Below are 24679 nucleotides of genomic sequence, written 5' to 3' on the forward strand. Positions count from 1 at the left end.
GACAAATTAGACGAGTCATATGGAGAACTTCATTTTTTATTTCAGAAAGAATTGTCTGCAATTTAACATCAACCAAAAAACAAGGGAGCCTCCCCACCTGTTCAGGAAGTGGATATGGTGTACTGCTACAAGTACTTGGGGGGGACAACATCAGTGACAGGCTGGACTGGTCTTGTAACATAGAGGAGCTTTAGATGCTTTTTAGGAGACCGCACTCTTTTAATGTGGGTAGTGTCATCCTTCACATCTTCTACAACTATGTGATGGCCAGTGAGATTTTCTACGCTGGGCCAGTAGCATTACTTCAAGAGATGCCCACCAAATCAACAAGTTAAAAAAAAGACAGGCTCAGTTATGGGACATACTCCTGACAAAATGGAGGTAGTAGTAGAGAATAAAAACATTTGTTGGCCATTATGAACAATTCTGCACACCCTCCGTGTGACACCCTAACACTGAGGATTATCTGCCAACAAATTATTCGGCAGAAGTGTGTCATGGAAGGCTATTGGGGCTCCTTCATACCTACAGTACAGTAGTAATGCCTCACTGCAACTGCTTTTTTAATCTTATTTATTTATTAAGCTTCTATAAAATGCCAATTTTCTCCCTGGAGACTAAAAGTGCTATCTATCTATCTGTCTATTCTGTCATAGGGACAATTGTAAGGTTTTAGATCTTCTTGTAATAAATAAACCAAAACTAAGTTTATATTTTAACATCACTCTTTCTTGACTGGTTTCCATTACGCGGTTATTTTGTAGGCCGATTTTTTTTTTGTTTTTTTACATTTAGTGTCAGATCAGATTCAGTCTAATGATTTGCTGAGAATAAAAGAAACATTCTTTCATTAAAAGAGTGTTACTGATTTATTGAGATTAGTGGAGATGTTGTTTTTGTATGCACCGAATGCATAGTTTACATAAAGACCTTTTGAAACATTGATGGCTCAATTATTATACAGACATTTCTACCTATAAATAGAAAGAATTTATTTGCAAAAAAGTTTTTTGCTTTTTTTAATAGAAATACCAATTGTATTAATCTTCTGATTAGAGATCTTCTGCTGCGATGCACCTAAACAGCCCTGTTTTTTCTTTATGGCTCATTTCTTTTGGGTTAATATTTTTCATCCTGTTAAATGATTATTGTAAATCGTTGATGATTGTTTTGATTTGCAGTTAAAGTGTCATTTTTATTAAATATTCAATCTTTCATGCACTTTTAGTACCAAGAGAGCTATTTACAACATGACTTTTTCTGTTTTGTTGTCTTCTATTAAATGTAAGTTAAATGAAAATAAATGGCCTAGCTAATACAGCAAATGAAGATTTTTTTTTGATAAGTCATATGAAGTCTTTGTAATGAGAAGAGGCAATAATAGAATTTCTCCTCTTATTTACAATGATGGACCGTTACACAATATAGCGCCCTCAACAGGCTGTCTAAGTGATTTAGCACGTATTGCGGATTAAGGGACACACACCGCACTTGCACCCTCTCAGCCTCCCATCCCTTTGGTACACAAATCCAAGTCATAGGAAATATTTTAACTAGTCAAGTTTAAGGACATCTTCTTTAGTATGAATGACTACTACTACTACTGTATAAGCTTAGGCCACGAGTTGTGTTGTCGTTATTACATATTGTGATGTATTATAGTCTCCTGCACCAAAGGAGACCCTGATCAATTGTATTTAAGCCAGGCCAACAAGGTGATACTTTTAAAAATGGCAGTACCTCTCCTGTTGGGAGTTCTTTCCCCTCCAAGATGCAGAGTCGTACTGATAGCAGAGCCCTTTAGGAAAACGATTTGAAGTGGATTAAGAAAGTTTTCAGACTCCTTTAATTTCTGCACATTTTATCGTGTTGTAGATTGAATTTTAAATGAATGAACTTGCCATTTATGCCCCTCAATCAATACTCAATAACTCGTAATGACAAAGTGAAAACATGTTTTCCGAAAGGTTTGCAAATTGCTCATCTCCTGCCTAATGCCTTCCCTACAGTAAAGCATGGTTGACGGCAGCGTCATGGTATGGGGGTGCTTCTTGGCACTATCAACAGGGAGACTGGTTAGGATTAATGGAATGATGGATGCAGCTAAACACTGAGAGGACCTTGAAGAAAAGCATCTGCAGAGTGTACACAACTTCAGACTGAGGTGACAGTTTACCTTTCAGCACTTCAATGAGAAGCACACAGCCAAAACAACGTTGGAGTGGCTTCAGGACAAGTCTCTTACTGTCTGTGAGTGGCCCATCCAAAGCTCAGACTTAAACCCTGTAGATCATCAGTGGAGAGACCTGAAGATGGCAGATTACAGACGCCTCCTATCCAGTCTAATTGCACTGGGGGAAAAAAAGGGGATACACTGCCCAAATCCAGTGGAGTAAAGAGATTTATCCAAGAATGCTGGTTGCTGGAATTGCTGCTCAAGTACCTTCTACAAAGAACTGAATTTAGTGCATGAATACTTACATGAATGAAAGATTTCAGTTTTTGATTTTTAATAATTTTGCAAACCTGTTTTCACTTTATTATCTGCTATTGAGTGTAGACTGGGGAGCAAAAGTGTCAGATTCATTCACTTAAAATTGAATTTACAACACATTAAAGTGAAGAAAGGGCTCTGAATACTCTCTCAATCCACTGTAAAGAAGTTGTTCTTTACTAAAAGTGACTGATTTTTTTTTTTTGGACATCACTCTTCATTTTTCACAGTGGACATCTCTTTCTTGGGTCTGTGTAGGCCACAGCCTGCCTCTCAAGTTTGGAGTAAGGCTCGCCTTGAGGTTGCACCTTAGTGAGGCCGGAATCTAAATTATGGAGGCAAGCCTTGTTTTGTGTATTGAGAGCAGGGCAGACTACAACATCAGGAAGTTGCCAACCTGGAATAAGAACTACTGTGACTCTAAACCGACTCCATCCATTAACACACCCTTTAATTGGCAAACAGAATGTTTTAATTATTGTGGTGTACGGTTGGAGCTCCTGCCCGTGCAGGAGGCTTTCTTAATGAAAGGACTGGGGGGAGAGAACATACACAGGGCATTATCTCCCTTGGAATGCTAGGGTTGCAGTGATGCCTCTGATTCCCACAGGACTTCATGGGAGCTGGAGTTCGGCACAATCCCGTTGAGTTCTGTGGGTACTGCCAGAGGGGTGTTGCAGAGACTGTGTAGGCCTACTTTGTTGGGCTTCCGCCTCACCTGGAAGTGCTTTCTGGACCATGCTAATGGGCCACTGGAAGTACTCCTGGTCTAAAGGATAAAAGAAGCCCGCCACCACTGCTCCAAGAGCCAGAGTTGGGAGGAAAAGAGACACAGCTTGCTGGAGGAGGAGTGAAGGCAGAAGGAGAGAAGAAGAGAAAGGCATTGTCGCTCACTGCTTTTATTATTGCGCTTTTGTAACTATGCTGTGCAGGTGGGAAATGCTTGTGCAACCGGTGTGCAATAAGCACTGCTGTCATTGTTCACACCCTACCCATTAAAACCTTTGTCTCAATAAACAGGAATTTCTCACTTGTGACTCCAACTCCATTTCATCTTCTCTGTGCTTATTTATAATGGTCGGCTCACAGACACTTTAGTGACTCAGTCAGCGACTGCGTTTACATGCACTTTAATAACGTGGTTATTCACAGAAACTTGCTTTCAGAAATGCCACGCGATTCCCTTATTCTGGTTAGAGAAACCTAGATATTGCTCTCTGAGAAGCAGGGTTACCACATCTATATATCTCCATGAGAAATCCCAGTTCTGTGGCCATGCTTAACCAGTTAAGGGTTAGGGTTTGCTTCGATGCTTTGCACATGCATCCAGCAACCATGGGGTACAATGCAGTGGAATTGTCCACAAAGGCACATTTCCTCAGGCAAATGCCCGGACAATTGCATTATTCCTTCTCCTCATTGAAATAATCTGTCTCGATATTTCCGAAATCGCTAAATTTATGTTGATCAGCAAAACGTTCAGTGTTAAGCTCAGTAGCACGATCTCGGAAGACACAGGCTCCACGCTTGTTTTCAGATTCACTAAAGACGATCATGTTGTTTAATCTTTTCTTAACTTAATTTTTATGACATCAGAACATTTTACCAAAGGAGAACCCCATAGGTGGACCAGTGCATACAAATGGAGATTTTTAAGAAACCAGGTTTCTGCCTTAACTGGGTTAATCAACTTATTTTGTAAACCCACTTAGTGACCCTGACCAGAACCTTAAGGTTGTAAAGCCTAATGGCCACCATACCACCCATCCTGCTGCATTCAGAAGGTCAGTCCAAACATGTGACTGAGTAAAAGCAATGGCAACTTACCTGACTGTCAAGACCCAACAGCAAAAGCATTAAAAAGAAGAGAATAGCCCATAATGTTGGCAAAGGCATCATGGTCACTGCTTTAGGGTAGGCAATAAAAGCCAGGCCAGGACCTAAAAAGACCAAGAGACAGAAGATGACCATTAGAAGCTGGATTTGATTGAGCTGCCTTGTCTGGGGCAACCCCGTGGCTTACTGATATGAGCCTGAAAGCAAACTAAGTTGTGGTGCCATTTAAAGAGTGCAGTAGCCTTGCTTGGAACTAATGTATTTTCATATTGGTTGAAGCTATATTTTTTTGCATTTAGAAAGAAAGAAATTATAAGTTTTTGGTTCTAGTAGTCAGTTCCTTCCCTCATCTCTGTTTATCATCCTTGAGGAAGTCAGTTGTGAGCTTCTCGAAAGCCTCAGCACTTTCCAGGTTTAATTCAGATGCCAAAACGTGTTAAATAAAGAGCTTTTTAAAAACAAATAAACAGTTAATTATGGTTGAAGTTTTGGCAGAATATTAGCCAATTTGTCAGTTTAGATTATGCTTTCTATGAATTATTGTTAGGCTTATTGCAGCAAAAATCAGTTCTAAATTTTGCCCCAGACACAAGACCAGGGAGCTTTCTGAGCTCCAAATGTGCTGTTGCTACAGCCAAAGAAAGTGCACTGTGGTTCCTCTATAAAATAAGCTCTAAGGGGAAAGACCACCCATTTTAACACAAGGGACTCATTTAATATATGCTAGTGTCTCTATTAATACTCCAAACTATTTTACACCTCATATAAATACACTTTAAACAGGCATATTTTGGCCCTTTAGCACTGTCATCCATTCAACCTAAAAAAACCCATGGCTTCCAGAATGTTTGTCAATATGTCAACACAACGTTCTTTTGAAACATTTTCTGTAGTTAAAATTATATTTTACATTGTTTATATTTTGACATGAAAATATGAATCAATGGATAATTTAAGGGAAGCAACAAAAATGTCAGAGTGTACTGCAGCAGTTTGCTTCTTATTTGCTACCTGTTGTCAGCGATGGGCTGGCATCCTGGTTGGCATGGCAGGTTTTCCCTTACCATGAGCAGGGATGATGCAAGCAGATGGTTCCTTCCTGCAACGAACAGGATGACATGGAAGGACAGTCATCCCTTCTGACTTGTACGGTGTTCCCTTGACTGGCTGGGAAGTTTAAGATGAGGGATGGATGGACGTACTGACCTGAATGGGTGCTGCACCCAGTCCCAGTAGTGGATGGACAAAATGGGCTGCCTCACATTCCCTCCATTCTCTAGGTGGCAATGCTCCATTAGTGTGGCTCCACATTGGATACCCGCTGGGCTGCATGGAAGCTGTAGTCCTGGAGGACAGCCCTGTTGGGTTCCCAGAGGATGTCCTTGCTTTGTGACAGTGCCACCTGACACCAAAGTGTTTCTTGGGCACAGAATCTCAACGCTGGCAGTACTCCTGGGTCGGGCATAAAAGTAGCCACTCTGTGAGGAGAACAAAGCTTGCCAGTAGAGGAAATGAAAAAAAGAGAAGACGACTGTGCATTGTCTTCTTATTAAAAAGAAGTCTGTGCAAGGTATCTGTTATGAAAGAAAAGGGTTGGTGTTAGGCCAGGGCCGGTGTATGTGGAGTTGTGCCAAGTGTTTGGGGCTCTGCTATGCCCACTAGTGGCCACAATGTCTTAAACATTAGTAGTAAAGGACACTGATTTAACCTGCCTTCTCCAAGTTCAACATGAATAGATTTGTGCTGCCAAGAAATACATACAGGGTGAGTCAAAATCATGTTAACACTAATGGATTACTTTTATCGCAACCACACCTTTCCAGGTTGATGGACAGCTCATGGTGGGGGCTCCACACTCCCCTGATTTGACACCCTGTGATTTCTGGTTATGGGGTATGGTGAAGGAGCGCGTGTATAGTATAGCAGGAAAGTTCGTGATATCAATGACCTGAAGGATAGAAAACAGACTGTGGTATCATCATCTATCTTCGGTACTGTTGCTCGTTGGTTTGTGTGTGTTGAACATGATGGCGAACAGGGGGAGACATTCCTGTAAATCATTTTGCACATATGAAGTATGTTTTGTGAATAAATTGTTTCCACCATTCAAATGTTAACCTAATTTTGACTCACCCTGTATTGGGTTATATTTTTATGGAAACACTAGCTATGCTGCCTATCTAAGACAGGTTGAAATCTACGTAATCAACGCAGACCTCAGCGTTAACGTTTGCAGTGCACCATCTCTGCTATATGCCATTTAGTATGGGATTTGAAAAAGCAGCATTAATGTTTGTGATGCACTATCTGCTGGAATGATAGAGACATAGCAACTGGACGGACACACAATTATCCTTTTATGAAGATGGCCACAATTCAATAAATGATAATGCTGACTGAAGTAATTTAGATATATAACCTATATGCCATCACTTTGAAAAAAAGATAAAATTAAAAAAAGGGGAAATCAAGCTGTAGAAATGGTCTGTTGTATTGACATAGACACTATCCATCCATCCATTCTCCAACCCGCTGAATCCGAACACAGGGTCACGGGGGTCTGCCGGAGCCAATCCCAGACAACACAGGGCACAAGGCAGGGAACCAATCCCGGGCAGGGTGCCAACCCACCGCAGGACACACACAAACACCAAGCACACACTAGGGCCAATTTAGAATCACCAATCCACCTAACCTGCATGTCTTTGGACTGTGGGAGGAAACCAGAGCGCCTGGAGGAAACCCACGCAGACACGGGGAGAACATGCAAACTCCACGCAGGGTGGACCCGGGAAGCGAACCCGGGTCTCCTATCTGCGAGGCAGCAGCACTACCACTGCGCCACCATGCCGCCCATGACATAGACACTAGCAATACCCAAATAATTGAGCCCAAATATCAAAAAAAGGGGATCTTCACCAGTAACAAGTATTCAAAACATGATGTGGTTTTAAAAATAATTGCATTTCAAATGTGAAAAGAAAAGTTGTGAGTATGAAAAGTACAAAATCAGACATTGTACTGCAAGAAAGGGCATCCATCTCAAGAGCAGCATTTCTCAGTTGCTTGTTCAGCGGATTTAAAAGTGTAAAACATCTGAAACATTAACAGGTTAAAGACAAAGACTTGTTCAGCTGAGGTTGTCTTGAAAGTGGGGATCTTATTCATTCAAAAGAACAAGACATGAGGCTAAATAGTTTGTTCTTTGTATGATTAAATATTCAATATTTTGAACAGACGAAAGAAATAAAACAATAAGCCAACAATTTCTATTACGTATACTTTAGCAATTTCTTATTCCCTTCTGTCATTTCTGTTGCTTCATCTCCAGGATTTTTACATTTCTTTACTGCAGTATTGTGTCCCGGTTCAGCATTCTTTTTAAAGCCTTTTACAATTTCAATGATTTGACCACTTCTTAAGCAGCAGTGCCCACCCATCACTGCTACTTGGACCCATCATACCTGACTCTGCCACATCGGCAATGTCCACCCCTTGCTCTTGTGCCATGAAGCCCAGGACGGAAAATATTGCGAAGCCAGACACAAAACTGGTACCACTGTTCAGACATCCGAGCAGCAAACAGTCCCTAAGTCACACATATGTCATGGAGTTTGTTAATTAACACAAAAGGAACCTACAGAACTGTAGTCCCCACTTTTCTACAGAACTCTACCCCCACCACCCATCCCCGGGCCATGACACTTGCCTGTAACAGTTATATTTGAATTTGTTGTAGCTCCCCAGTGATGTCATTGCCCCCAAACAGATCGCGTATGAAAAGAAGATTTGCGTCCCTGCATCGATCCACACCTGAAACAAATGGAAGGACAACAGTTTAATGTGTTGAAAATTGGAAGGCTTAAAATAGAAGATGATCTTCTATACATCAACTGCATCTTGGAAAGTCATAGTGTGGTGTAGTTGTTAAGGCTTTGGACTTCAAACCCTGAGGTTGTGGATTCAAATCCCACTACTGACACAATGTAACCTGAGCAAGACACTTGACCTTTTGGAAAACCAAAAGAAATGTAACTATCATATAATCACATATAAGTCGGGTCTTGAAACCCGAAAAATCAATCATAAAATCAGACCCTGAATTATAAGCCCGTTCAAAAATGCGACCCTTCTCGCCTCCTCCAAGCTTGCATCAGTTTCTTAGATGCTTCAAACTTTGTTGCAGTAGCGCAGTTACCAATTTCTTTTGCCACTTCAACAATGTTTAATTTAAAACCAGCTTCATATTTTTTCTGATCGAACGTTCCATCGTAGATAAGGGATGCTCTTATGATAAAGGTGTATGAGGGTGTGAGATACAAAAAACACAACTCAGTGCAAACGTCGCTTCGGAATAGTTCGGGTATTACCATGTGGTCACGTAGGCACAATAGAGAGAAAGAGAGAGATGAGAGGTTAGGAGCTCACGCTGATACAGCGCATTGCCTCACCCACATAAAAAAAAGGCCGTGTGCTCCGTGGTGACTCTCTCAGGTGGGCGTGAGATCAATAGCGTTGGGCATCAGCCAAATAAATAAATATAAAGGAATGCTGTCTTTGTCCTGCGTTCTTCCCCTAATGAGGCCTGCCTTGTATAACAATTACATATTAGAGAAGGATTTCCCACCAATTGAAGAAGACCTCAGGAGCACAGAATAACCATTTGAGATCCTGTAGTGAATCTCCCCGATGGAAGAAGAAGAACTCAGGAACACAGAAGTGCCATTAGAGATCCTCTAGTGAATGCTCTCTCTATTTCAAACCATCAAGATTTGACATTTTAATAAGTATAATGGGTTCCCTGGGATCCCGACTAGAATGAATGGTTCCATACCTGGCTGGGAGGCCTTTATAATGGAAGGATGGGGGTGGACAGGCATCCCGACCAGGTTGGTTAAGTGGTACATTTCAGGAGGTCGCTATAATGGATAGACAGTGGGAGACTGCTTCCCATGCTGCATTGCAGTTTGTAGTTTTTGGTGGGCAGTCCTGTGGGTGTCCAAACAGGATGTCGCCATCCAGTGTGGTAGGGAAGAACACAGCACTACATGTATTTTCCCCCCCGAGTTATTTATTTAACAATATTTTATCAAAAAATACATGAGTTTTGTAGGCTGTGAGCAAATAAATGGATGATTTGATTTGTGGATTATTAGACACGAGTAACGTGAGATTTTTTTTTTTTATGGTAATTTTTGATAACGTTTGCTGTTGTCTTGTGCTGGTTACCATTTGGTCCCATTCATCTAAAAACTTTGTTATGTCCATTCTCCACAAAAACATTTAATTAAAAATAGATCTTGGGCACCACTACAAAATACATGGGTAAGTAACATAAACAATATATAATTTTATGGGTGCAGGACCATCTTAACAGCATTATAGGCCCCCGGGGAAAGCAGTGCACCCTAACCCTAACCCTACACAACCACTCACAGGAATAAAAATGTAAATGGTCGATAAAATTAAACACACAGTATATTTATTGTATTGGTATTTCCAACAAAATCAGTGTTTAAACATTAAAAAACATCCTGTACAGCAAAGTTTAATCAACAAATCACAACATACATAGATTAGCATGGGGACCCTATGGTCGTGGGGTCCCCGGGAAACTACCCAGCATGCCCATGTGTTAAGACAGCCCTATTTGGGTGGAGTATTCCTTTAAGAAACAGCCATTGCTGATATTTTTATGGAGCCATTCTACAGTCAATGCCAACTGACACATAAGCAAGTCATTGAGCGAGGTCATTCACTTATTCCATGTGTCTACGGTTCTTCGTGTAGGAAGTTTTTCTTTACACACGAAACCACAGACACGTGGAATAAGATACCAAGTAGTGTGATAGACAGTAGGACTTTAGGGCCTTTTCAGAACTTGACTTGTTGTTATTTTGGAAGAATTAAGTGGATAGGACTGGTGCGCTTTCTTGAACTGAATGGCCTGTTCTCATGCAGATTGCTCTAATGTTCTAATGAGTCAGTGAAAACTGAGCAGGTAACCTTGTTCTTTAAAATTCAATGTCTTAGCAGTTAATGTGTTGATACCATGATGTAATAATCGGGAGTGGTCTCCCCTAGACTTTCTCGTGTACTCAGAGATGGGGATGGATATTTGAGGAACAAACCGCAAGACAATGATTATATTTTTATATTATGTACAATAAAAAACCATCAACAACAAATCAAATTAACAATATGTTGAAGAATTATTAAAAAAAGGTAAAGTTGAATAAATTAGGTGACCAATTTTGGTGACCTAAGTGAAAGCGCACACACGTCATCGTGTTTACACACACACACACACACACACACACACACACACATTATTCCAAAAATGGTATTTTCGGATTAAGGGAAGTCTAAAACGTCTACATTCATCAAAATCTCCAAACTGAATTTTTGGAGGATTCCAATACTTTCCCTATACTTCATATACGAGAAAGTCAGGGAGGTCTAAAACGTGGAGATTCATCAAAATCTCAACATCAAATCTTTGGATGATTACAATACTTTCCCTATACTTCGTATACGAGAAATTAAAAAAAGAATATTTTAAGACAAGCAAAACCACAACTTCGTACATAAAGAAAGAAAGAAATTGTACCCACCTCTGGATCCGCTAAGCGTGTGATATTAGGATAAAGGTAAAATTTGATTCCCTCAGCTGCTCCTGGTAGAGTAACTCCACGAATCAGCAAAATGAAAAGCATGATGAATGGAAATGTTGCAGTAAAATAAACAACCTTGTGAAAAAAAAAGACATATATGACATCAGATGCACAATATCATTTAAAGTATATGTGACAGCAGATGGGGCTATACCAGCGCTTAACCTGACACAGACAGACGCAGGAGGCTCACTTCGAAAAACACTAAAGTTTTTATTTATTCGTCACCTGTGGGTGACGTCTTCCCCGTTCCCACAAGCCACAACACAATACTCTTCTTCTATAATCTCTCTTCTTTCTCCTCCACTCCTCCTTGGCAAGCTTTGTCTCCTGACTCTGGCTCAACGAGTACTGTCCAGCTCAGGAACAGCTGTAGCGACCCCTGGCGGCACCCCCCAGATCCCAACAGGGATGTGTCCAACTCCATCTCCCATGAAGCCTTGCAGGAGTGCGAGGCACAGCTGCCACCCAGGGGCTTAGGATTCCGAGGGGAATCATACAAGGAAGAGGCATCCCGGCCAGCCAAGTGTTCCAGGCGTCCCCCACGTATATGAGTGATGGTGTAGTATTTGGTGGTTCCTACTCATAGCACCAGGGATCTGGGTCACACACTTGTCCTGGCTACTAATCCTGGAGGGACTGCACATTCTACCAGTGCTCATGAGTAGTTTTTCCAGGTTCTTCACTCACCTTCCCATCCCAAAGCAGTATGTGTTTAGCTAACCTGCATCTTGATTGTGGGTGCGGTGTATATATGGATGTGACCTGTGATACACTTGACATCCATGTCTAGTTGGCTCCTGTCTTATACATGGTAATGTCACAAGCCTTAATTGAAGTAACTAAAGAAAATGGTTAGCCTACTACTTGTTCATTTTCACTAATAAAAAGAAGCCTCTGCAGTCACTTGCATCTTTCTCTCATTATATTTTCATTCATTGAACAAAATAAAGCTAAGTTTATGTTTATAGATCTTTTTTGCAGATATAAAGTATGGCATGCTTCTGTTAGACTATAGAGGCAGGCACAGTAGCCTTTAATTCTAATTACCTTTAAGCTGGGCATACACTGTGAAATTTTGGCTGTTGCACCGAATTTCAGCTTCAATGGCCAGGCAATAAGAGAGGGGTTGGAATGTCTGATTACATCTAACAATGGGGTGGTTGTACGATCGGAAGAATTTCTGTCATGTCAGAGAATTCAGTCAGCTGTCAGCTCGTGAGACTGCTCACATGACAAGATTTTCTGATGTCGCCATCAAATTTCTCGAAATTCATTGTGCAGCAAAAGTCACAAAACCCTTTTATCTCATTCGTCTCTATTACAACATGAAAAGAAATGAACACCGTGATTAAAAAAATGAGAATTGCTTCAACAGGTCTGCTAGATGACTTAATGAATTTGACTTCAAACATTTATAAGAAATGATTGGTGTTGTAGCAAGGTGGCTGGACATTGTACATTGGGTATTGCCATTGTCATACTCATTTTCACATTTTTAATTTAAAAAAAGTTAACTATCATATAGCAACACATGTACAACTAAAGGGCCAATGACAAAAGTATCTTAGAAAATGAATGTGAATGGGTAAAGCTGTCCTTCGGGCGATCTACACATATAGCGTGAGCACCCACATTGTGGCATGTTGATCAGACTGAACATGCATAGTTTGAGTTCATATATGACTGGCAACTCCATTATTCAATGCGAGTAGTCGCTTGACCACAATTTCCAAAAAAATCACACAATGTATGCTAAGTCTTATAGGGAGTTTCTAGGTGGGGGCCAAGGATGGATGGATCTAACAAAGAACAAAGCAGTCCAGGGGAAAACAAATCCTGTGAGAGATCCCAGGCTGAAGAAATCCGTTTAAGAGCTTCTTTCACCGAGTTTGTGATTTAGCTTGTGATATAGCGGGTCCACAGCTGGGTTGAAAAGGCCAGTTTTGAATAATCGCTGCACTTGCGGCTTAAGGAGGGGGCGTGGTAGTGTGGCCAGAGCGGTTCTCGGATGCGACGTGCTGCGGGCGTGTCCTCGCTTATGTGCACAGGTGAGGAATCATCCGCATCCAGTAATTGATGCTTGGAGCTGCAAATCGCCACACCTGAGCCACGTCCCCATTATATATACAGTAAGCCCTCCTCGATCGCGGGGGTTGCGTTCCAGAACCCCCCGCGAAAGGTGAAACTCCGCGAAGTAGAAACCATATGTTTATATGGTTATTTTTATATTGTCATGCTTGGGTCACAGATTTGCACAGAAACACAGGAGGTTGTAGAGAGACAGGAACGTTATTCAAACACTGCAAACAAACATTTGTCTCTTTTTCAAAAGTTTAAACTGTGCTCCATAACAAGACAGAGATGACAGTTCCGTCTCACAATTAAAAGAATGCAAACATATCTTCCTCTTCAAAGGAGTGCGCATCAGGAGCAGAGAATGTCACATAGATAAAGAAAAGCAAACAAATCAATAGGGCTGTTTGGGCTTTTAAGTATGTGAAGCACCACCGGACAACGCAGCTGCAAAGAAGGGAGCAATGTAAAGGTAGTCTTTCAGCATTTTTTTTAGAGGACTGTCCATATCGTCTAGTGGTGCGAACAGCCCCCCTGCTCACACCCCCTCCATCAGGAGCAGAGAATGTCAGAGAGAGTGAGAGAGAGAGACAGAGAAAAACAAACAATTAAAAATCAATTCGTGCCATTCGAGCTTTTAAGTATGCGAAGCACCATGCGGGAAGCATATCGCTTGACAAACCAGCTGCAAGAAAGGGAGCAACGTGAAGATAATCTTTCAGCATTTTTAGATGAGCGTCCATATCGTCTAGGGGTGCGAACAGCCCCCCTGCTCACACCCCCTCCGTCAGGAGCAGAGAATGTCAGAGAGAGTGAGAGAGAGAGACAGAGAAAAACAAACAATAAAAAATCAATACGTGCTGTTTGATCTTTTAAGTATGCGAAGCACAGTGCGGGAAGCATATCGCTTGACAAAGCAGCCACATTTAAGCCCAGCAAGGAAGAGAGCAATGTGAAGGTAATCTTTCAGTGTTTTTTGAGAAGCGGCCGTATCTTCTAGGGGTGCGAACAGCCCCCGTGCTCACAATATATTTGAGGAGTTTTATTTAATAGGTAATATGCGCTCTGGTTGGGTAGCTTCTCAGCCATCTGCCAATAGCGTCCCTTGTATGAAATCAACTGGGCAAACCAACTGAGGAAGCATGTACCAGAAATTAAAAGACCCATTGTCCGCAGAAATCCGTGAACCAGCAAAAAATCTGCGATATATATTTCAATATGCTTACATATAAAATCCGCGATAGAGTGAAGCCGCGAAAGTCGAAGCGAGATATAACGAGGGATTACTGTAGTAGGAAGGGGAGATAAAATTTTTAAAAAATTAAGTAAAGAACGGAGGTTAGGAAGGCTCGCGGTATCAACAGGCAGCTGAGAGAGGTGAGCCCTAGCAGGGTGTTCAGCTGCCACCCAGGAGCATTCAGTAGTAGTCGCTCCTACTGAGCGTTAGTGAGGAACAGGAGTGACCGGAATGAGGTTGGCTCACCGCATATGGCCGCGGAAGGCAGCGGGAGCTGGAGATTTGGAGCGGAACCCCAGCGTGAACCCCATTGGTGGAACCCAAGTCTCAGTCCGGGGAAGTTGCCATACAGAGCCAGAGGACTGAAGGCAACCGGACATAAAAGAAGGTCAGCTGCAGGTAGGGCGACTCCCCTGGTGTAAAGCCTGGATGGGAGAAGCAGGGGAGCCGCCAGCAGATGAAGGCACCAGGTTTTGTTTTAAAGGACTGCTTCCAGCTATTGTTTTAACCTCGCTTTTACAGGAATTTATTTATTGGATTTTAACCTCCACTGATTCACCCGCTGTTTTAATGGATTATTTATTTAATAGCATTCTTTTGGAGCACTGCACTTTATTTTGAACACTGTGTTGATTTTGTTGTTTTTAATAAAAGCAGTTGCACCTTTTTGCATCATCCCCTTCCTTCGTTGTGTCCTCACTGTCCAGCGCATCCGGTGACATTACCGACGATGTTGGGTTTAAGGGTACCCAAAAAGGAAGTGGGAGCATGGAGCAAGAACCTGCATCGTCACATAGCCTAATGCAGTTTACTTTTAGCAGACCCCACCAGAAGAAGGCAGTGTTGAAGACCACTGGTTATCATCTGACTCTCAAATCATGCAGTCTCCATTGCCACAACACAGATGTGAAGTCCAGCTCTAAATGATCGAGATTCCAAAGAGAAGGGTAAAACTAACTAACTAAACTAACTGGAAGGAGAGACACTGAAGGGTTAGGGTTAGGGTTAGGGTTAGAGCAGATGAATGAAATTACAGAAATATAATGTCTCTATTAGCTCAGTAGTGTGTGCAGGGTGATTTGCTAAGTTGAGATCAATATTCAAAGCTATCTACTTCTAATTATTTGTAAATACACAGTGTCTGTTGTAAACTGTTTTATATAGTACATGTAAAGCTTTCGATGATGTTTGCCATGAAAAGCAGTATATAAAAGCAGCAGATATAAAGCTTTATTGCTTGGAGTCTGTTTGTGATTGTATAGAAGTTACTTTGTTATTACTGAAAGAATGGAGTGCCAGCCCCACAATGGGCCAATTTAGAGTCATCACTTAACATAACGCAAAGAGTTTTGGGTTTTGAAAGGAACACCTGAGTACTTGGAGAAAAATCCACACTGACATGAGGAGAATGTGTTATCTCCATATAGATCGTAGCCAGGAAGGAGATTACAACCCAGAATACAGGATTTGTGAGACAGAAGCACGAGCTATTGACCCAACATGCCTACCCAACAAAAGACAATAGCAACAAGTTATTTCTTGCATTGCCCAAAATCCCACAAGGAATGCCTCAGTGGGCTTTAACAGGCCCCGTTTCTTGATAGCCTTGACTTTCTAAGAAGAAAAGGAAAAAAAAATGGAAGACTGGGACAGGCAATTCAGAGAGAGACCCCCTTCCAGATAAGTTAGGTGTGGAATGAGTGTCAAAAAATGGAGTAAATTCGACACAAAATAGAACACAAGAATAAAAAGAACTCAGTTTGACTCAGTATTTCAAGTTACATTTTAAACACTCTCAATTCTTCAAATTCATGTGTGTATGGAAGCCACAAGCATCAGGCAGACTGCAAAAAAGGAAAATACAGTAGTTTCCTTATGTTTTTTATATATTTACATACTAATAAACTACCCAGTGTGTTCCACTCTAGAAACCCATTGTCGGCTCAGCTAGCAGTTTAGTGAATCCTGGCATATACTGGCACGCTGTGCCATCTGTCCATTCATTTTATAAAGCCACTCCATATGGCTGGCCAGAGCTTATCTCTGCAGCATCAGATACCAGACAGGAACAACAGTCCGTTACTGGAAATACTCATCCACACTAAGTCAGTATAGAGTCAGCTGTTAACATGACATCCACACCTTAGGGACACGGGAATAGACTGGAATTCAGAGCGGAACCCACTCTGGACATGGGCAGAATGTGTGCGCTGTACACAGGCAGTGACAGCCACTGAACCCAATGGGACAGTGGCCCTAACCACTCTGAATCACTTTCATTCATCTATATGGCACGTATCGCATTTTGTTTTTCCAACAAAAGGAAATGAGTATTTGAGTGTAAAATGTAAAAATAAAAATGAAAGCCTTTGTCAAAAGTCATCACCCTGCCAAGGTGAACACAGTTACACTAAAGGCTGACTGAATGGAATGTTGTTATTGTGAAAGGTTTGAGCAGGCAAGGCATAAAGCTGAAAGGGGAAGGAAGGATAGCTTTAGATTAGACTTGTCCTCAGAGTGAGAAGGTGTGTGTGCTGGAGGAGACCTGCCAAGTTAGTTAATGATCAGAAGACAAACATGAGGGCAAGGGATGTTGCCAGCAGTAGAGAGAGAGCAGCAGAGATAACAGTGTTACTTGATCTATTTTAAAGCAATGCTCTGAACAGACAGAACCTCCACTGGTATGGCTCCCATCTGGAGATCTGCAGGGTTGAAGGTGTAGTTCTAGTGGACAGCCCTCTTGGTGTCCTTAGGTGTCGCTACAGGGGCAGGCTCCCTTGTCATGATGAAGTTCCAACTGACTTGGAAGTGTTTTCTGGTTACAGTGCTGATGTCCTGGAAGTATTCCAAGGTCCATGTTTAAAAAGAGCCCTTCACCCAGGTGGAGGGTGCCAGGAGCGGAGTAGGATGACAGTCAAATGTGGAAATGTTGTGGAGGTTTTATGGAAGAAGCCTGCATGTCAAGTTTCATAAAAGAGTTCATTTGAATGCAGGAGTTGTGTCTATTAGGTTTTATCTGGGGTTGAGGATCTGACATATCCCATATAGGATACACCTATATACTGTACATTCTCAATCTTTCTGTCACACACACACACACACACACATATCTTGTATATATGCGTCGACACGTAGAAATGTGTGTGTCTATCTGTCCGGCCTGGAAGTGAGAGGTGGAGTTGGGGTAAAGACTCCACCTCCAAGGATACACAAATCCTCCTAGGAGAAAGATGCCCAGAGTAGTTCCTTTCAATTACCTAACATCTCTATATTTCAATTTTTTTTCTGACGTATTCAATAGTTTCTAGGATCCCAGGCTTTTTACAGCACAGGCTCACACAGCTAGTATTATATATATATATATATATATATATATATATATATATATATATATATATATATACTGTATATATATATATATATATACTGTATATATATATATATATATATATATATACACAGTACTGTGCAAAAGTTTTAGGCAGGTGTGAAAAAATGCTATAAACAAAGAATGCTTTCAAAAATGGAAGTGTTAATCATTTATTTTCATCAATTAACAAAATGTAGTGAATGAACAAAAGAGAAATCTAAATCAAATCAATATTTGGTGTGACCACCCTTTGCCTTCAAAACAGCATCAATTCTTCTAGGTACACTTGCACACAGTTTTTGAAGGAACTCGGCTGGTAGGTTGTTCCAAACACCTTGGACAACTAACCACAGATCTTCTGTTGATGTAGGCTTCCTCACATCCTTCTGTCTCTTCATGTAATCCCAGACACACTTGATGATGTTGAGATCAGGGCTCTGTGGGGGCCATACCATCACTTCCAGCACTTCTTGTTCTTCTTTACACTGAAGATAGTTCTTAATGACTTTGGCTGTATGTTTGGGGTCGTTGTCCTGCTGCAGAATAAATTTGGGCCCAATCATACGCCTCCCTGATGGTACTGCATGATGGATAAGTATCTGCATGTATTTCTCAGCATTGAGAGCACCATTAATCCTGACCAAATCTCCAACTCCATTTGCAGAAATGCAGCTCCAAACGTTCAAGGAACCTCCACCATGCTTTACTGTTGCTTGCAGACACTCATTGTACCGCTTTCCAGCCCTTCAACGAACAAACTGCCTTCCGCTACAGCCAAATATTTCAAATTTTGACTCATCAGTCCAGAGCACTTGCTGCCATTTTTCTGCACCCCAGTTCCTATGTTTTCGTGCATACTTGAGTCTCTTGGCCTTGTTTCCACATCGGAGGTATGGCTTTTTGGCTGCAACTCTTCCATGAAGACCACTTCTGGCCAGACTTCTCCGGACAGTAGATGGGTGTACCTGGGTCCCGCTGGTTTCTGCCAGTTCTGAGCTGATGGCACTGCTGGACATCTTCCGATTTCGAAGGGTAATAAGCTTGATGTGTCTTTCATCTGCTGCATTAAGTTTCCTTGGCCGACCACTGCGTCTACGATCCTCAACGTTGCCCGTTTCTTTGTGCTTCTTCAAAAGAGCTTGAACAACACATCTTGAAACCCCAGTCTGCTTTGCAATCTTTGTCTGGGAGAGACCTTGCTGATGCAGTATAACTACCTTGTGTCTTGTTACTGTGCTCAATCTTGCCGTGACATGAAACCGTCTTCCACAACCTCACCTTGGTAGCAGAGTTTGGCTGTTCCTCACCCAGTTTTAAGCCTCCTACACAGCAGTTTCTGTTTCAGACTGTACTTCAACCTACGTGTGACATTGATGATCATTAGCACCTGTCTGGTATAATTGGTTGATCATACACCTGACTATAATCCTACAAAATCCCTGACTTTGTGCAAGTGTACCTATAAGAATTGATGCTGGTTTGAAGGCAAAAGGTAGTAACACCAAATATTGATTTGATTTAGATTTTTCTTTTGCTCGCTCACTTTGCATTTTGTAAATTGATAACAATAAACAATCATTATTTATATTTCTGAAAGCATTCTTTGTTTACAGCATTTTTTTACACCTGCCTAAAACTTTTGCACAGTACTGTATATACAGTATATACATGCTTGCTTCGCTCCCCAACCCCCGGGTTTGGTTAACCAGATATACAATTTAAAGAGATTGTTATTTTAATGAATGAGTTACCCCATGGGGCTGCTTGTGACATGCTGCATGATCTGCATGTCACGCTATGCGATGATCATTTAAAAACCTGTACAGCAGCTGTCCTTTAAGCCAGCTGCTGCTTTAAAACCTTACAATATCTACATACTTCTGACATATCACCTATGTCCATATATACAATCTCTTTTTGCTGTTCTGTTATTTCAACGAGTAATTATTTCCATTTCTTTGTGCTAATGTGATCTTTATTATCTTTTTTTTGATACTTTCGAATTTTCCTACTTTCATATTCATTAACCTGCTCTGCATGTGTATCGCGGCAACGTTTTTGAACGTCATTATGAAGTCTTATTTCTGACCCGGATTTGACCGATGAGCTTTTCAGTTCCTCTTGGTCCAGGCTGATTATTACTTTCCTTATTTTCTGAATTTGCACATAGATTATTATTGTTCTCTTGTGCGACCTTTTTTGCCTTCTTTTCTGTCCAATGCTTTTGTGTTTTTTTTCGACACGCTGCTCTTTCTTCTTCGCTTAGTCGTTCACGTGCCATCTAGAACGTATAACATTTTTAAGAGCTGGGAGCACATGAAATGTGTCTGCTGAAAGCATTCCAACAACTGTAAGGTTAGATGTCCGTGAACTTGTTTTAAATTGTTTGTAAGTTGGGCATGACGGGATTTGCTTCCTAAGGTTGTAATGTCTAGTCTCGCGTGACATCAAAGTGTCTCTCTGAGATGATCACATCTCGACCCAAGAATTTTTTATATAATATATATTATATATATATATATATATATATATATTATATATATATATATATATATATATATATATATATATATATATATATATATATGGTTGAATAGTTTACTGTCAAATAATGCAAAGAGTACGTGACACGTGTTTCACCCTAATTCTGGGCTCATCAGGCATACACATTCACTGCACCCCCCCTCTCGGGGAATTGAACCTTGGTCGTCAGCATTAGAGGCGAAGCCTCTTACGTTGCGCCACGGTGTGTGGTTCGTTTATTTGACAGCATGTAGATCGGGGTAATTACATTCATGGCATTCGTAGCCTGAATCACAATCTGATTGTATAGCATCACCCGCCAACCTCCTTGGGCCTGTGCTACGCGCCAAACGCTTCACATCTCTGCCGCTCGTGTTGTGAAGAGGGGGGCTGAACGCACCCTAAGGAGACACGGTTGCTCCTCTAAAACCCCCTCTTAAACAGTGATACAATGGGAAACTAAAACTGTTTTTTTTTTTTTTACCTCCTCTTTGCTCGATCAGCTGCTGGCTTGCTGCTGCTGCCGTGCTGTGTGATCTGCATCTCGTGCTGCGCTTTGAACATTTAAAAGCCTGTACAGCAGCTGTCCTACTGCTTGTGTTTTATTTCTGTCCCCGGGCGTGGTTAAATCTCTTGGCACAAAGTCTCGTTCTTGATATTTTTTAGTTTATAATTTAAAAACGGAATAAGAATCTGAAAATCTAACAACATCACATTAAAGCTAAATTCTGAAAAGAATGACACCAAACATATATATGTAGATTTTAAAATAAGCCCAATTTAAAACATGACAAAAAATGTGACATGTGACTCATTAGTGTTACAAGGTCTCAGGTGTGAATGGGGAGCAGGTGTGTTAAATTTGGTGTTATCGCTCTCACACTCTCTCATACTGGTCACTGGAAGTTCAAGATGGCACCTTATGGCAAAGAACTCTCTGAGGATCTGAAAAAAATTTTTTTTTGCTCTACATAAAGATGGCCTCGGCTATAAGAAGATTGCCAAGACCCTGAAACTGAGCTGCAGCACGATGGCCAAGACCATACAGCGGTTTAGCAGGACAGGTTCCACTCAGAACAGGCCTCACCATGGTCAACCAAAGAAGTTGAGTGCACATACTCAGCGTCATATCCAGAGGTTGTCTTTTGAAAATAGACGTATGAGTGCTGCCAGAATTGCTGCAAAGGTTGAAGGGGTAGGGGGGTCAGCCTGTCAGTGCTCAGACCATACACCCGCCGCACACTGCATCAAATTGGTCTGCATGGTTGTCATCCCAGAAGGAAGCCTCTTCTAAAGATGATGCACAAGAAAGCCCGCAAACAGTTTGCTGAAGACAAGCAGACTAAGGACATGGATTACTGGAACCATGTCCTGTGGTCTGATGAGACCAAGATAAACTTATTTGGTTCAGATGGTGTCAAGCGTGTATGGCGGCAACCAGGTGAGGAGTACAAAGACAAGTGTTTCTTGCCTACAGTCAAGCATGGTGGTGGGAGTGTGATGGTTTGGGGCTGCACGAGTGCTGCCGGCACTGTGGAGCTACAGTTCATTGAAGGAACCATGAACGTCAACATGTACTGTGACATACTGAGGCAGAGCATGATCCTCTCTCTTCAGAAACTGGGCCGCAGTGCAGTATTCCAACATGATAATGACCCCAAACACACCTCCAAGATGACCACTGCCTTGCTAAAGAAACTGAGGGTAAAGGTGCTGGACTGGCCAAGCGTGTCTCCAGACCTAACCCTATTGAGCATCTGTGGGGCCTCCTCAAACGGAAGGTGGAGGAGCGCAAGGTCTCTAACATCCACCAGCTCTGTGATGTCGTCATGGAGGTGTGGAAGAGGATTCCAGTGGCAACCTGTGAAGCTCTAGTGAACTCCATGCCCAAGAGAGTTAAGGCAGTGTTAGAAAATAATGGTGGCCACACAAAATATTGACACTTTGGGCACAATTTGGACATTTTTCACTTAGGGGTGTACTCACTTTTGTGAGATGTATAAAAACTACCAGACCACACCGCTGTTTAACAGCAATCAAGTGATCTTTTAGCAACAGCAAATAAGTTGCCAATTTGGCAACTTTCAAAAATGGGCCAATACTTGTAACATTTTTAAATTGTTGTAACATATCCTGATTTTGTAAGTTAAGTTAAGTTAAAGAGCTTAAGCACAATACAATAATAACTGAGTGTAAATAAAATGAAATAAATACAAGTATCAAATTCTGATAAAGCATCAGGGTTTAAGTTGTGCTATTCTTATTATGCAGCTAATTAACATAAACCATAAAAAGACTAATAAAAATGATATCAATTAGATTGTATAAAATGTATGTCATGCTTATTGGTTATATTGTATATTTATTATAAGGTGGATGGATGGTGATTTCTTGCCAAGCTGGGATGCCATATTGGAATAACAGTGGGAGTGGAAGACCCAACTGGGACACCCTGCAATCTTAGTCCTGGTTGGAAATGATGCATATTGGAAGGACTTGGAGATGATAGATGACAGATGGCAGTGTTCCTCTTCGCTGATCCTAACTAGGACATCTGCAGGTTGGCGTGGGAAATGGAGTTCAGAAGTGCAGCCCTGTTGGGGTGCCATCCTTGGATGTCGTCAGAGGGCACTGCTTGGGGAGGACTGCCCTAGTTTCCACATGACCCGGAAGTGCTCCAGATGACCGATGTAGTGACAACAGAAGCAATCCCATCTCCTGTTTCAAAGAAGCTTGCAGCCTCATCACCTCAGGAAGTCAAAGTCAAGAGGGCAACGGGCAAAACTCACCAGAAGGGCAGAAGGAGCAGAAGAATCCTGTGATTGTGACTGGGTATTTTGGATGTGTTCACTAGAAAAGGAGTTGTTGAGAAATAAAATCCTTTACTTTTATTCAGAGTTGTGTTGAGTGATATCGTGCCTATGGTGTGGGGCTCAGTGGTGCCCCCTTGGGGTTATGATAATATTTACAGGGGTGGGCAAAGTAGATTTACAGTTTTATTAACTTTATTAACACAAAAGAACTTCACAATGGCACAGTGCACTTTCCTACATGCTCAAAGTGCCAGCCTTCTATATTCACAACTCAAACCTACTTCTGCGCACCCCTGTATACTGTATATCTATATATCTCTATATATATATATATATATATCTCTCTCTCTATATATATATATATATGTATATAGGAAGAAACCAGCTAGGAGAAATATGAGCCCCTGGTAACTGCCATGCTGTTAGGCTGCATAACACAGGTGGAAAGCATAATAAAATCCTTATGATAAAAATGATAATAATTTACATAAAGTAAGTTTTTTAAAAAAAAGAGCATTATTTACCTTCCCTGTAGATCTGACCCCCTTCCAAATGCAAAAGAAGCAAATGACCCAGACAGCCAAGAGGCACAAAGCAAGGTCCCATTTCAGAATGCCCACTTCCTCAATTCCACTAGAAATGCTAAGGACGTTCCTCCTGAAAGAAAGAAAATCAAGCATTGTGCTAAATAAAAAGCAAGTGAAATCCAATGATAATGCTAGTCGATTTGCCAGTGATAAAAAGCAAGAATGTAAGAGCAGCTCTGTCGCTCAGCACTTATTTATGTTGTGTCTTTTACTGTGTGCAGTAATCCAATCTATGGTTACAGGGAGCTGGAGCCTATCCTGGCAGAAGCAGATATATAGGGCTGAAACCGTCCTATATGGGACATCCGTTTATCAAAGGGTATGTTTGCACAAAACCTGCATTTGCTTTTTAGGTTTAGCATAAAGTGGTTAACCAAGCATGCACAGAATCACAGAAAGCATCCAAACTTTTCATAGATAATAAGCTGGGACTGACGCCTGCCACTGTGGAGCTGTGAGGCAGCAGCACTACCAACTGTGGCATCTCACAAGCACACACCTTTTCTTATCTGTACGATAAAGAATACAACCAACATACCACTATATATTATACAGTAGCTTAAGCATATATGTTGTCAAAAAGGGTGAGCAGGAGCTACAACTGTAATGATATTGTGATAGTATAGAACAGGAATCAGGGTAGGATGCCCAGTTGGTAGCTATACAGGCAACATTGTCACTTGTAGTAAGAGCAGGCCACTGTCAATGAGGACAAGCATATGGAGGATCTTCTTTGTGCATATGTGAATAATTTATGCCATATATTTGCATGTGTGATGTCATTACCTGATCGGAGCCCCAGCTGGATTTGCATCCCACATGTGTTAAAAACAATAAAATAAAATAACTTGAAGTATTTTCACTTGATGGGTTCAATAGCTGACCATAATAATAATACTATAGATATACAGTACTTTGATGTTCTGCACAGATCGATTGTGCTTTGCGTCTTCACTGCTGGATTAATCGTATCATAGTGAAACTGACAGCCACCCCCCACCAACCAAAAAAAAAAAAGATTAATTTTATGTCAGGGAGGCACAGTGGAGCCTCACAGCTCAGGTCACAT

General features: G+C 41.4%; 1 protein-coding gene across 2 annotated transcripts in view; it reads right to left on the minus strand.

Moving 5' to 3' along the window:
- The window catches only part of slc6a6b (solute carrier family 6 member 6b), a 131470-nt gene that overhangs the window by 33757 nt on the left and 73034 nt on the right, over positions 1-24679 (minus strand). For both annotated transcript variants that reach the window (XR_007933912.1, XM_028825114.2), the window contains exons 5-9: positions 23548-23680; positions 10945-11079; positions 8040-8143; positions 7795-7919; positions 4322-4434 (exon numbers count right to left, since the gene is read on the minus strand). Coding sequence is in view for 1 of the 2 variants with exons in the window: in XM_028825114.2 (XP_028680947.2) it covers positions 4322-4434; positions 7795-7919; positions 8040-8143; positions 10945-11079; positions 23548-23680 (610 nt within the window). In the remaining variant the exon portion in view is untranslated. The remainder of the gene's footprint in view (positions 1-4321; positions 4435-7794; positions 7920-8039; positions 8144-10944; positions 11080-23547; positions 23681-24679) is intronic.

This window comes from Erpetoichthys calabaricus, chromosome 18 (genome assembly GCF_900747795.2).
Source record: "Erpetoichthys calabaricus chromosome 18, fErpCal1.3, whole genome shotgun sequence".
NCBI classification, from domain to species: domain Eukaryota; kingdom Metazoa; phylum Chordata; class Cladistia; order Polypteriformes; family Polypteridae; genus Erpetoichthys; species Erpetoichthys calabaricus.